The sequence below is a fragment of the Corvus moneduloides genome, chromosome 1 (genome assembly GCF_009650955.1).
Source record: "Corvus moneduloides isolate bCorMon1 chromosome 1, bCorMon1.pri, whole genome shotgun sequence".
NCBI lineage: Eukaryota > Metazoa > Chordata > Aves > Passeriformes > Corvidae > Corvus > Corvus moneduloides.
Genome location: NC_045476.1, coordinates 119,167,901 through 119,182,982, shown reverse-complemented (window position 1 = coordinate 119,182,982; position 15,082 = coordinate 119,167,901). Strand labels below are relative to the sequence as shown.

The 15,082-nt window shown below is 39.5% G+C and overlaps 1 protein-coding gene across 5 annotated transcripts in view; it reads right to left on the bottom strand.

Moving 5' to 3' along the window:
* Positions 1-263: 263 nt before the first annotated feature.
* The window catches only part of ASXL3 (ASXL transcriptional regulator 3), a 127,713-nt gene continuing 112,894 nt past the window's right edge, over positions 264-15,082 (bottom strand). For all 5 annotated transcript variants that reach the window (XM_032124428.1, XM_032124421.1, XM_032124443.1 and 2 more), the window contains 2 exons: positions 11,293-13,234; positions 264-8,918 (listed from right to left, as the gene is read on the bottom strand). In XM_032124428.1, the coding sequence (XP_031980319.1) occupies positions 5,241-8,918; positions 11,293-13,234 (5,620 nt within the window). In that variant the 3' untranslated portion in view covers positions 264-5,240. The remainder of the gene's footprint in view (positions 8,919-11,292; positions 13,235-15,082) is intronic.

The following is a 15,082-nucleotide window of genomic DNA, read 5'->3' as shown; positions in this document are numbered from 1 at the left end:
AAACTATTCTACTTAAACAACTTAATATACAACACCTAGTTTTATTTTACTAGTATAAGATGACTAATACTCAGATTACATCAGAAGTCATTCAAACTGTGCCTTACATCATCATAACTGAAAAATCCTTTACAAAGGGTTTTTGTAAGCTTTTGATTTTTCTCTCACATTTCTAGTTCATCAACTTGAACATACAATGGACATGCACAAGCAGGATCTCCTGACTAAGGCACTGAACACAAAATAAATAAACAAATGAGAAATATTATTTTATCTCTTTATTTTCTTTTCGAGACTATTTTAATATTGAAGCCCAAGTTGTTATTTTCAAGGGACAGGGAAGGGGGAAAGGAAAGGGAGAAAAGTTATGAAGACAAATTATTTTATTTAATTTATGGTTTTGTGAATGGTCATTTCTGTAGGCAACAAAAGGTTGTTTTCTTAAAAAAAATAATAAAACAAACAGCACCATTAAAGAAAGCATGATCCCTGAATTCTAAACAAAACACTGTCTTGAAACACAAAAAATTGCTAAAATGCTTGTTTCACCCAGTCACATCTGGTGGGGTAACAAAGCAAAGCATAACAGCATTAAACTGTAGCAATCTTGCTGAAACCAACTACACCCCCTTCTGAAGATTCAGAGAACCACTTTCCGAGCTTGTCCTGTGGGAGTAACATTTTCTTTGGTAGAGGACTGAAGGAGGGTATTTACTTCACTGAATGTGGATAGAAAAAATATCTATGCACGATAGGGATCTCCCCAATAAATCTGTATTTCTCATGCATGTTAGGTACGAGTGGATTTCACATTGCTGTTATACTGCAGGAGTAATACTGCCCTATAAAGGCATAGAATGGCTAATGTTGAACAGATGTAAACATTCAGAATACTGACAAAAAAAAATACATACACACAAAAAACCCTGTACTGAAAATGTGAATCGAGTTAAGTTTCCATAAAGCAGAAAAAATATTTTACAGCAGTACAAGAGAATTATGGCAACAAAGTAAAGCACTTTTCTTGTAACATTCATGAACAGTACAAATACAACAAAGTTATTCTACGGACTAAATTATTCTTTAACTATCAAATATAGTACAAAGCGAAATATTATGTGCTATAAAAGAAGCAGCTCCTTAAATTAGACTAAAAAATGCTTTCTTTTCTTTCCATTGGTTTTACAGTGACAAAGCATGATGACCAAAGACAACAGGATTTCATAGATTCAGAAACATTTAGCTACACAGGTCCATGATAAAGCCACTGAATATTTCGTTGCTTCCCCCCCAGTGTTCGCAGAGCTACGGAAGATGAGCTGCTGCGCCGCTGCCAGGAGACTGCAGAAGTCATTCAGTGTTCAGAGCAGGGCCCTTCACGTGTGTCAGCTAAAATGATCCCTTTTGGTGACACTTCTCAGCTTGAGTGTTTATCCTGGTACTTCACCACACCTTGGAGAAACTGCTAAACCAGAGGCTACAATAATGATTCTGAAATTGTGCGTGTGTTCATAAGGGGAAGGGGGTGCAGCATAAGGTAATTTTACTTCAGAAATTGCATTATAAAGCACCATATGCACCAGCTTAAAAACTGTGCAAGGAATTGCAGGGCCCTGAAAAACCATCTGCACGTTCTGTAGCTTACCCTGACAACATGCACCACCCTCAAGAAGAAAGTCTATAGTACAGAGAATATACCTTTCACTTTATGGCTCAACCTTTATTTTTGTCTTTTAAATGCTATTTCATGTACTAGATCTCAGCAGATAAATAAAATGCAAACAGGGAGCATCCAGTTCACCATTTCTTAATTATTTTTTTTAACATTATTTCAAAGGGAGTTTCTGCTTGGAAAATTATTTCAGAACAGAAACACACAAACACACTCACTGCAAATGCCCTAACATTATCTGCATATCTCACAGGTACGCAATTAAAACAATAGAGGGAGGAAAGAAAAAAGCGTTTCTCCCTCTCACCCAAAAGTGCTGCTCCAGGGGTAGGAGTAGGGGGACAATTTTGGAGATTCAAAAAAAAATAAAAAAAGGTAAATTATACATGCTGGACACTGGGACACATACGTACGTACACACAAACACAGCAGTGTGTTCTTAAGTAATTCTTTCACCACTTTTCAGTGCATAAACTATTAACACCCCACGGTGCAAACTGCATGGTCATTAGAAAACACAATGACATTGAGCCTGAAACCGGAACAATCAAACAACAACAAAAAAAGGAATCATTCAAAATTAACTTCTAAATGTGACTGGGTTTTTACCAAGGGCCTAGAGTCGCTCTCCCCTAAGCATTTGTGTGATACCAAAATCCAAGTAAGGTTTTCAGTCACACTAGGATTCAATCAGGCTCTCACATCACTGCGGTTGCTTTTGAGTATTTTCATACCCTAAACCTAATCTGTAACAAAACTTCACCACTGTGTCTAACTAATGCTCAAAATTTATTCCTGGTGCAACTCCAATGACTCAAAACTGAAAGGAGTGGAACTGCACTATGGAAGAGTTTGGTCAGTTGTGTAATGTAACATAGCACCATCCAGTCTAATGCCATTTTAAATACATTTTATCGTGATCTCACACATGCAAGTTGCAATCCTGATACAAAAATGATGACATGACACAAATGAGTGACCTACCACATTAGTCACACTCTTACCCTTTGAACAAAGTAAAACTATGTTGTGGCCAGAATTTATTTCTGTATTATGTCAGTCAATACAAGACCTATTTCAAGATGCAAATACAAACAAATATTGACTTATGTGCTGTGGACAGGAAAACCTGAGCTAGAAATAAGGATTCCCAGCAGGCTTATATAAACATAGGTAAATAGAAGTCTAAGACTGGTTGCTCTCTTTTTCTTTTTTTTAAATAGAAGTATCCTAGCTCTACAAAGTATAAATACAATGCAATACAATTCCAATACAAAGGCTCCTCAAATATGAATCTGATACGCACTGACTGACTACACTCACACTTACTCATTAGTATTGCCCAGGCGCTGTTTCGTCAGCAGCTGGCATAGCAGTGGATGCTAATTTTCACTTGGTTACTTTTAGTTTTTTGCTTGTGTGGCTTATTTCCTACCAGAAGACCTGAAAGTGCTGAGAAGCCATTCCTTAGTTCACGTCATATTAAGGAGCACTTTTGTACAGAAAAAAAAAAGGATTATTGTATCAGCAACAAATTTGTTCGTTATTACAAATGGCCTTTGTACCACACAGTGTCAAAAATAATATTGATATGTTGCTAATTACAATAAAAGAGAACATCAAGGTGCACCATAGAGCTTCCTATGACAGGAATGTATGTTGTAGATATTCCAGCTCACTTTTAAGACAATAAATGGCATTTATCATGTTCGTGAACATGGTCCCGCAAGAAAATAGATGTGATTCCTTCATTCAGCAGAACCTCACTAATATGCCCCCGAGTCAGGGAGACCGGTTACAGCTGAAGAAAAGTACACAAAAAAGATCAGATAAAAAAAAGTATACTCTAAAATACAGCATACTTTCCACTTCCTAAACATAGCTCTATCATTCACATTAGTACTTCAGAATGCAACAGTTCACTGCACGATGAAACCAAGCTCTCTTACATCTCACGCATTCTTACTACACTGCTCTCTTAAAACTGTGCAAGGAAAATCAGTTTTCTTGGGCAGGCTGTAAGGTCTTTGGATTAGTGAGGTTCTACTGTGATGGTAAAAAAACCCATTTCTCTTGACTCTGACATTTGGGCAGACCCAACCACATACTGGCAGATGGATGACTTGAACTCCACATTTTGTGTTCTTGAAGTGGGAGTAAAAAATAACCCAAGGTGTTTTCATCTCCCCGGCAACTGCATGTGCTTTATTCCTTTATAATATTTTCCTTTTAGGTGAATAGGACTCCAACATCTCCGTTTTTCTTTTCTGCTGTTATGGTGGCTAGCACATCTGGAATGCAGCTATAGTCCTGAATGTAAACACAGTACTGGATAAATACTGAAGGTTACTTTAAAGATGCAGTATCCCTTTTAAAAATACATTTTGCTTCCAAATTCCTAAAAGGGGTCTGACTTCCTTTAAGAAAAAAAAAAGTCAGTGCTGTATGTACTTCTAAGAATTACTTTAAATGGCAAAACTCTGAGATGTTACTTAAATAGAGTAAGTTACATAAGAGGAAAAAGAAATTATAATCCAACATTCAACCAATATGCAATTAAAATCTTTTCTCATTCATTCATCAGAAGAACACATCATTTTTAGGCCACAGAAAGGCTACAACCTCGAGAACCGATGACCTAAGTCTGACCTTATTTTTATATATATTTGGGACTGACAAACCTAGTGGACACGTTAGAGAGACAAATACAAATAAAGACCATTTGAGTGAGAAATAGGAAGAAAAAAAGAGATCTATAATCTCCAGCAGAGAAGTTACTTTCTCCAGACTCTACTGAAGCCAATGTGTTTCCAGTGTTGGTCCCGCTAATTCATCACATGTACAAACCTTTCTTAAGGAATCAACAAAGAAGAGATGATGAGTAAGATTTGAGTTCCACAGTCCCTGGCAGGCACATAAGGAAACCTCTCTAACAATCTAAATTCCTCTTTCAGATTTCTTTTGTTAGGTGAAGTGACTGTATTTCAGACCTAGATAGTGAAAGTCAATTGAAGAGAAAATCTTTTCTGCAGAAAAACTGCAAACTGACTTCGAAGCTACAATGGTCGGCACCCCCACCTCGCCACTACCCCACTCACACCAGTTGCTATTCAGTGTGTTATTCATTCTGCATAGTTACTCCACTTCTTACAGTGCTATTCTTCCACTGATCTTTAACTTGCAGCTCGTATCAGCTATCAAAAAGTGGAGAAAAAATGTGCTGCACTTCGTGCAAATAAATAGAAGCTACAATGACATGCATTAATGCATTTTTCTTTTTTTTTCTTTTTTAGCACAGCAAGAGAGCTCATAGATGCTTCAGTAACAAGGCTATCTTTGTTTTAAACTACTTCTACAGGTTTCCTCTTCTTCCCAGAAAATGGCACTCAGGCAGGAATAACTAAGTTCTGAAAGCACCACGTAGAAGAAAAAAAAGCCAAACAGTTAAAAAAAAAAAAAAATCAATCCACTAATTGCAAACCATTAGTGGCCTAAACTGTTCCAATTTCACTGTTCCTTTGTCTGCTCTCCCACGTTGATAAGGGATACTGCATCTTTGCTTCAGCTCCTACCGCACCACCAGACAAGCTACACACAGTTTGGAAGGCCCTATGCAGTCATCATGACAGAAGGCTCCGCAGCCTTTGCACACAATCATGGCTTTCAGCCTGCAAGAGCATTTCAATTCCAGTTCATCGGCATTGCTGCTGTCAGCAAATTTCTGAACCGGGATCTGTGCATTCTGGTTAGACAGGCCTGTGGCAGTGTTTGAACCACTTCCTAAAATCCCAATCGATTTCTCAATTGCAGATGCTGCCCTTTTGAAACTTGTGCTACCAAAGTGTATTGTTGGATAATTTCCACAGAGCTGCTGCTGCTGCTGCTGCTGTGGGTGCTGCGTCTGTATTTTCTGAGCAGCAAGTTGGGTAAAAGGCTTCTGTGGCTCAGAAAGTAAATAGGAAGAGAAATCTGCATTTTTTAATGCAAACGCTTTTAACTGTTCTTTCACTTCGTTCTGATCATAGGAAGCTTGTTTCATGCCCAGTTCGCAGCTGCTGCTTAAACCTTCCTCAAAAGAAATAGGTTCAGATTTTATATTGCTACAGATGCTTGCTGGCTGAGGCCAACTAAGTCTTTTAGTGGTTTCCATAGTAACTGTCGGTTGTTTTTGATCAGAGGGGACTTCTGCATTTGGGTGAGGAGGGGGAGGAGGTGGCAGGGGTGGAGGGGGAGCAGGGGGATGCACTAATGTTTTACTCTGCAGAGTTTGAGAGGCACTGGCAATGTCATCACCTTCCTTAATTTGAATATTAGGGGAAAACACACTTCCTAGCCTCAGCTGGTGAGCTGCTGTAGAAATATTCACATCTCCCAAACCCTTCTGTTCCAGGTGTCTGCTAAAAGCAAATGCGTTGCAGCCAGGTGGGCCTTTTGAAGTAGTCTGCAACAAAGCTGCCGTAGGAATGGGGCCTCTTGCAGCCATGGACATTTGGTAAAAATGCTGTCTATGTGAGGTACTGGCTTCTGCGTGAAAGCTGCCATTTTTATCAATGTGAAATAAGCTCTGCTGGAAACTGCATGAAGGCAATGGTCTCTTCTGCTGCTTGATCTCTGGACTGTGAGCGATCCGGCTCTGAATGGCGTGTTTGTTAAGCCACTCCTGCTTAAACGGCTGTCCGTGCCCTAGCTGATTCATGCTGGAACTAATTACACAAGGAGCCACTTTAACATCTGTGTCCATTGACACCTTCCCAGGCTCACATTTAATTTGAGCATGTTCCCCTATAGTCCTGGCCATCCTCTTTTTCGGATGGTTTTCACGCTTTCTGATTTGTAGCGGGGCTATGCTGCCTGCTGTAAATCCTTTACCATCTGGATTAGGAGAGTTGGAAGCATGTTCAACAATATTTCTCTCGGCCACTGCTGTTTTACATACTGAGGTAGTTTGCAAAGGCAAAGGAAGCCTGTTAATTTCTAGTTTGGCTCCTGATCTGGGCTGCGGCAGCACTTTTTCTAAAGGCAGATTGCCTTGCAGTAACTGTGTCACTAAAGGATTGTTGGCCTCCACTGACGACAAGCGACAGCTAGAGCCCCCAGCACTCGTAACTCTCTTTAGGGTTTCTGTTGCCAGGGACAGGGAGTCTTCCATGGAGTCCGCGATGGATGTCTTGGAGGTCTGTGGTGGCTGCACACTCGTGGCTATTTCTGCAGTCTGGACAGGCATTTCAGGTCCTGTAAAATCCTCGGTGTCCATCCTGAAGCACTTGTCAGACTCATTAGTTTCCGATTTAACAGGAACAGCAATGCTTGTCAAAAGACTCCTGGATTGCAGTTCTGGCATTTGTGTGTAACTGGAAGGTTCGCTTTTGACATTTTTCAAGCAGCCTTGCTCTGCGTATTCCTTATGCTTACCAGGGGTAAGATGGCTGACCACTAGCTGGTCTGTGTTCATTGCCTCGTCATCACGCCAACAAATTCTATTGTTAGTGTTGTACTGATTGGCACAGGCCGCATTGGCTTCATTTTTCAGTGCTGAAGGGCCTCTTAGTTGCTCAGCAAAGCCTTGGCTGGTAGTAACCACCTCAATTAACTTATCTTGAGGAGCAAGAGGCACTTCTCGAAGACTTGAACACCCTGCCTGCAAGCTTTTGCTGTCTTGTTTTGCTGTAATGGTGATAAAGCTGGAACTGTGCTCAAGGTTTTCATTAGTGACCACTTCAGGCCTGCTTATGACAGACACCTGAGGACAGGCTATACTTTGTAAGGCAGCTTCTGTCCTTACAGGTCTGCTCTGCAGGTCAATGCTGTTCTCTGTGTTTTCAATAGAGGAAGAAAGTGACAGACTGGAATTCTGGTTCGTGGTGTGGTCAACAATGACTTTACAAGGTATAGACCTATTCATGGCAGTTTGCGTGAAGCTCAGTGGCTGAGATTTACCAGAGAGATCCATCCGGTTTCGTGTTCCAGAGCTTTTTTCTAAGAGATCAGCATTCAATTTAGTAGCGTTATCATAAGAGCTTATTGTCACCATGTTACCAGTAAACATTGAAATGGGTGGCCTTGCAACAGAATCTGCTGCTGCAAGCGCCTCACTGCAACTTAAAGCTGACCTGGCGGTCGCGTGGATGGAGACAGCGCTCTGCTCGCTACACCCGGTTATGGCTATCTTATCAGAAGGAAATCTGTTGGTAGTCCCCACTGGGGGAATCAATACAGAACTACCAGAGACATGATTTGGCAAGTTACTTGCAATAGATGAAGCTGGCACAGTGGCATAATGACTGGAGACTGCATTATTCACATTGCTACTGGGTAGTGGCAACCTTTTGTCATCAATGGCATTTGATAAGACTGTGTTGTCTATGGAGACTGGTACATTACTGTTATCAATACATTTTGGTCCAACAGTTACGCAGGGAGTATCAGCCCCTTGGATGGTTTTCAGCATATTTATATTACAGGCTGAAATTGCTGTGTTTGCGCTGTCAACAGACATTAACACAGAGGATTTATCAACAGAACTTGCAAAAGAAAGTTCTTTAATTGCTCCAGACATAGCAGTGCTGCAAACACACACAGAGACTGAACTTTTATTATAAAGCACTGGCACACTGTTACTTTCAGTAGAGGTAGATGAAATGATTTTCTCACACAATTGTGGCACAGGTATATTTTCATCAGAACTGTGCACAGATATCTCAGTAGCAGTTTCTGGTAATGTTGCTGTGTTAAGGGACTGCTGCAATAAAGTGGTGGTCTCACGGTGATGAGAAGACTTGTTGCTAGGGGACCTGCAGTTAGGATTAACTATAATGACACCAGTAGAACCTTCAATCTTTGTGTCAGTAGTCGTTGGTATCTCCAGAGATGAGGTACTACTTTCCTTTGAGCTGAACTGTGACTTTGATTCTTTATTAGTCTGGAGTAAATGAGCTCTGGCTTGATGCTTTGCAAATAGCTTGGCCTTTGTTTGCTCCTTGATGTGTGCCAGCGTTCTTGTCTTTCCACCTTCGCATGGGGTCCCCATTGCTCCAGAGACTATGCTCGCAGCTGCTGCCACGGCTGCTGCAGCTGCAGCTTCTCTTTGGGCTCTTGCTTGCTGAGCTCTTGCTTTGATATCTGCCAGAGTTCTAGCCCCAGTGTTTCTCCCACTGCTGACTGATGTACTTGGGGAAACTCGAGGTTCTGGTTTTGAAACAGGTTGGCTCTTGATGATAAAAGGTGGTCCAATTTTTGAAAGCTGAATCTAAAGGAAGATAAAGAAAAAACCCAGTAAATTTTAATGAGATCATCAACTCACTAAAATAACAAGCTGTCTCTTTAAGGGTCAGAGAAAGGTAATGAAGGGAATTACTGTTCAGTACAGGTGGACAGAAAACTGCTAACACTTCAATATTTACGCTTCAATATTTTATCATCCTCCAGCGTGAATAACTGACACCTGTATTAGCCTACTCACACTGATCCTTCTGACAGGAGGAAAGATTGAACTAGATGACAACATGATGCTTATCAGATACAATTTGTCAGACCTGTTTCATATTCAGTTCATCTACCTGAGATGATCAGCGAGCCTGATGCAGTGATACTGGATAAGAACCTGCAAGCAACCCCTCCCTGCAAACGTGTGAAAAAGTAACCATCATGTAGTGCCTTTCTCCTTGGTCTCCAGTGATTAAGACATCAGGAACAGCCTGTGTTTTGCTTATATACCAGATAACAAATCTTGCCTTTAGATAGGACATAGTGGTATCTCCACTGAGCCTGTTTTCCAAGTTCCAACACTGAGGATTTAAGAGGTGTAAAAGAAGTGAGTCACTAAAGGATATGCCTTTCCTTTCCTCACTTGCATTTTTAAGAGACTTGCTTTACTACATCCCTGGATAACTTCTACATTACTGCACTTCAGAAATGAAATCCTCCAGCCTATAAATAATAAACCCACAAATATTAAAAATTTAAATACCTAGCACTTTAAGCAAAATAATAACCTGTAAAATCACTGGAATTATTAGGATGTTTCCAATTAGGCATATCGTTTTTCAGGATTAAGAGTCTTGGAACTACTTTGTAACTCATAAACTCTCTCAGAATACCCCAAGGCTGGCAAAAAAAATTTCAATTTCTTAAAATGAACATATGTCTACTGGCTGTTCATAGTAATAGGACTTTGTGGTTAATGCTAAGACTTATCTTCTGAAAGGAACTGAGAAGAAAACTAGGTAGTATTGGTAGAAAATGCAATCATAAGACATGATGGGAAATGTCAGCCATATAGCAGAATGACTTAGAAGAACTGGGGTTATTTCTCCTCTTTTAATTACAAAAGATATGGGGTTGGTTGGTGAGATGATACAAGAGCCAAATATTTGTTACACAAAAAGCGTACCAGAATTGACTGCCCACGATTCTTCAAAACATTTTGCTTTCTGTTTCAGCAGCAACTCTTTTCAGTTTCCACTTTGCATTACCAGACCTCCTAGAGCTTTAAGTGCTTCATTATTTTTATTATTATTATAGTAACGACCTTTTTTTATTCCCTAGTGATCTATTTTCCTTTATGCTCAGAGAGTTATTAGAATTTATTAGGCTAGATAGACACCTTCCAAATATGAAAGAATATCACTAAACTCAGAGCAGGGCTAACTTCCAATTGCATCACTGCTCTTAAAAATAAATTACTGCAATATGCTTCTGCACTAGTGATTAAAGCAGTTAGTCTATTTGCCCTCCTGGCCATATTAACAATGTTCAGTGACTGCAGCAGTTAAAAATAAATGCAGAAAAGGGCATTTCTGAATAATCAGGAACTAGTATTGCGAAGTCAATGGCTTAAATTCAGCAAATTGGATCTTAAACTTGGCTGATGTCATCAAGTACAAAATTAAAAGGGTCAAAACACTGAGCCTATATATAACTAAATCTATAGAACTCTCTGTTATGGAAAAAACCCTTTTCAACTGAAATATACTTTCGTACAGAGCAGAATAATACACATGAAAGTGTTTGCTTAGGTGGTGTGGGTTTTTTTTTGTTTTTCTTTGCCATTAACAGAGGTATCTATTAATTTATCAGTAAGATACTTCCTCCTGATAGATCTCTGTTTCCAGTTAATTCTACTGGGAAACCTTTCATTTCAGCCTATCCCAAGCCTGGGGCTTGCAAAGGGATCTTCAAGTATTCTGACTCTTGGTTCTCTTGCTGGATTAAGGCACTGGTTGTTTTTCTAAGTATTGGTTATGATAACATTTATTATTCATGCTTTCTGGAGAACACATCCACAGGAGAACAAGCACAAAATACAGATGGGCAATTAGAAAAACAAGTACTGTGTGTGACTGATGGGGAAGATCTTGAATTAGATTAAGCCCTGGATCCTGGAAAGCTTTCCCACACACAAAATCAATTTTTTAGCAAAGACCCCTACTGAACAACAGTAGATATATTTGTATCAGAAGTAATTTGGCATGGTGGAAATGTAATAGTAAAACAAAACCATCAGTACTAACAGCCCTTACACATCCACAAAAAATACAGCATGAACTGTGCCTGTATGCAGTTCATAGAGGGAGATAATAAACCTTTTGTTTCCAAGCCATCCTGTTTATTCACTACTTTACCTTAAGGGGTGGAACTCGGGGTTCCTCTCTGGGTGGCTGTTCCTTATCAGATGGACTCATTGATGAAACACTACGGTTAGGCTGATCATCATCTATTCTAGCTCTCTTCTCTTTACAGATTCCAAACCCATGCTGTTCTGCTGTTTTCCTCTTTGGGATCTCTGGGTCTCTACTTTCATTTCTTGCTTCCGGTGATTTTGTGGGTTCTAAAGACTTGGAAGAATGTGAACTCTCTAGACGACTTTGGGTGCTGCCTGTTAGCTTGTGAGATTTACTTCTGCACACTTCAGAGAATGTAGCTTTCTCTAGCGATGAGGTATATAGTTTATCATGTGCCTTTGATGGAAGCAACTCGATATTTTTGCCAAGTGATCCTTCTGATAAGACAGATACCTCTGAGGGCAAGAGTGCACCTTTCTTGTCACCTCTTTGCTGAGCACTGTGATTTTTATTTTTGATCACCTCTGGAGGAGTGTGTTCTGGGATGGATGCAATGCAGGATTTCTCAATTTCAGAATGTGACTTACATAGCTGATGACTGAGGTTTTTGCTTTGGGACTCTTCCAATACTGAAGTATCAGGTATAATTGTTAATGGACCAACTTTCATATTTTCAGGGGCACTCTGAAGTTGTTTTGGCTGAATAAGATTCTCTTCTTGAACCACCTTAGGAATGACAGGGCTTTCTTCTTTCAGAGTGGGAAGGGAGTCTTCCAACAAACGTGGTGATTTCCTTTGTTGCAGAGTAAGTCTTTCACTGCTTGGGGAATTAGAAACTGGAGATATCTCTGATGGAAGAGGCAAACTACTTGTCACAAATGTTTCAGAAGTTAGAAGAACAGAAGATGCTGAAGATGTTTCTGATGCTAAAGGCAAATCAGACATTGGAGATGTTTCTGATGTTAAAGGTAAATTAGAAGCTGGTGATGCCTCTGATGTTAAAGGTAAATTTGACAACAGAGATGCTTCTGAGGTTACAGGTGAGGTGGACATCGGAGAGATTTCCGACATTAAGGGTGTGTGCAAGTTTTCATCATTGGCCTTTTGCTGAATATCACCTTCAATGTTTTCAGAACTGGACACTTCAGATGAGCAAGCTGTTTCAAGGGATGCTGGAGTACAGGGTTCCTCTGAAGTCGACTGAGTGTCTCCTCCAGGAGAGGCAATACAAACTTCTGGGCTTCCAGAAGAAAAGGAAGTTTCAGAAATACAAGCATTCTCAGACAACTGTTCCTCAGGGTCGCTATGAAGCTCCATATCCACTGCAATGCCTCCACCAGTGAACAAGGAGCCTTCCAGAGCAGCACTTTGCATTTCTGGCACAATTAGCTCTTTTGCAGACTCAGAATCCTTCTCAACTGTACTGCTGACAGAGTTTGTGGATGAAGCTGATCTTGCTGGTGATATGCAATCCTCCAGCTGATCTATCACAACTGACATCTCCTCCTGAGGGCATTCTGACTTCAACTCCACTTTAATTTCAATGTGAGATACAGTATCAGTTACATCATTCATCATGACACAAGACTCAGTGCTGTCTGCAAGCTGTACTGCCTCTGTTTCCTCATTTGTGCCAGCTGAACTTACAGACTCCTCAGAAAACTCACGTTCTGGCTTATGGTTCTCCTCTTGGCATTCACAAATACTTGTCTCAACCTCTTCAGCAATTTCCTCCTGAATGACTGATTCCTCAGGTATCAGTATATCCTCAGAATCTGCCGTTAGATCCTTGACAGGAACCTGTTCCATACTACAATGAGATGGACTATAATCTCTCTCTGGTACAGGTGGAATTTTAGCACCTTTCTCCTCTTGATCCTTAAAAGTTGCTTGCTTAGAAGGACCAGGTGTGCCAGAAGATCTGCACAAAGAATTGCTTTCATCTTCATCATTGTTCTGCACTGCAGTGAGCTTCATTGATTCTGCTCTTGACATTCCCAGCCTAAAGAAAAACAGAAATTAAAATAGGCATTTCCATCACATTAAGGATAAGGGAATAGGCTAGCCTTTCTCACCCACATTTTTTATTTACAAAAAATACATATTTTCTAGTTTAAAATAGTGGCTTGCTTAAGTGGTGGCTAACTAATTTATATACAGTTTTATGTATTTTGCAAACCTAACTACTGAGATTTTCTTACAAGTGTTAAAAACCATGAATATTTTTAAAATAAGTAATCTATTATTCATTATTTAACTATTTGGCACCTGAATGAAACAAAAAAGCAAGCTACACAGATTCACCACTATTCATGCTCAGTTTACATTCCCGTTGGGGTTTTGGTTTGGTTTGGTTTTTCACTTTTTTTTTTTTTAAATACCAGCACAAAACTGCAACACTAGAAAAGCATCCATTGCAGAAGAAATGAGCACCTGTATATTCTTCTAGCAGTAACAGTTGAAAAGGAAATCCCTTTTTCCCTCCTTCACCTGCTTTTAGGGGCAACACAGCCAGCCATATGACAGAAGTTTAACATTCTTAAGGAGGTGAAAGACACATATTTATAATCTATGCATTCATTCTCAGGCATGAAGTGCAAAGGAACCATATATACTATGTATTCTTCTGAAAATTTTCTTACCTTTGATTCTGGAAATACTAGTTTAAATAAAGTTTTATTACTTCAGCAGAATTTAAAAAATCCACAAAAAACCCCAAAACAAAACCAAAGCCAGGAAAAAAAAAGAGGTTATTTAAAAAAATGTATGTGCTCTGACATCCTCATTTCCTCCTAAGGCCAGTGGGAGTACAGGCGTTCAGCATGTTTAGTAAGATTTTCCAAGCAGACTTTATGCCTCAGCAATTCCATAACCGTAGAAAATACACAAAAGCTTGGTGGGAAGCCTTAAAAGAAATTTCATGGTCTTAAGGATCTTCTAATCGACAAAACAGATCTCTGTTATCATTTTAATCAGAAAATAAAGAATAAAATGGAAACAAGCAAGCATAAAAGATACTCAGAAGCTATGGAAGCAAAATTGCTTGTCAGTGCATAGCCAAAGGATACAGAAATCACAAAGGCCTGTTCATATGAAAGTACAGAACACATAAAAAACCAAAATCTGTGGTCATGCATTTTAAAAATACTGAACAGATGTATTACAATGAGAGCTGTAAACACAACCCCCCCCCCCAAACCAACCCAGTGTGGAATTGGCATCCCAAAAAATACACTTAATTATTATTATTGCCTACTACTAGACACTTAACATGAACAAAATCTCCCTATGTCACCAATACACTGAGGAAGGATCCTCTAGAGAGCAATTCAGAGCAGCAAATTCACATTTCCTACATTGAATGCATTTTAGAAGATGTGTCTTTCTTCTGCATAGACTATAAGTTCCCCATACAGTCTAAGTGTAGGTTGTAAGTTTAGGTGTGTAAAGTTTAGTTTACCTGGGTTTAGATGAGTAACTTCCTCTAAAATTCCTTGTGTTAGGGAGCCAAAGTTATGTCAAGAAAATGCGAAGGGAAAACAAATCCACTCCATTACTGAAAACTGAATCAATGGTCTATTTTCTCTAGCTGGCTTACATCATGAAAAGATATTGCCTGATGGTTATCTTTATGGATTGAAAATCAGCAAAGGAATGAAGGACAGGATAAAGGTGAATGAAACTGTCACACAGACGTTACACAAATACACACATTCTAGTAACAAACTGAAGATAAAGAACTATAAGGAAAATAAGATAAATTAGATTAGGGCCAGCAGAACACGTACTGAATATTAACCGTTTTTTTCAATATCGGAAATGCTACTATGTTGAAGAAGAGACTGCAGTA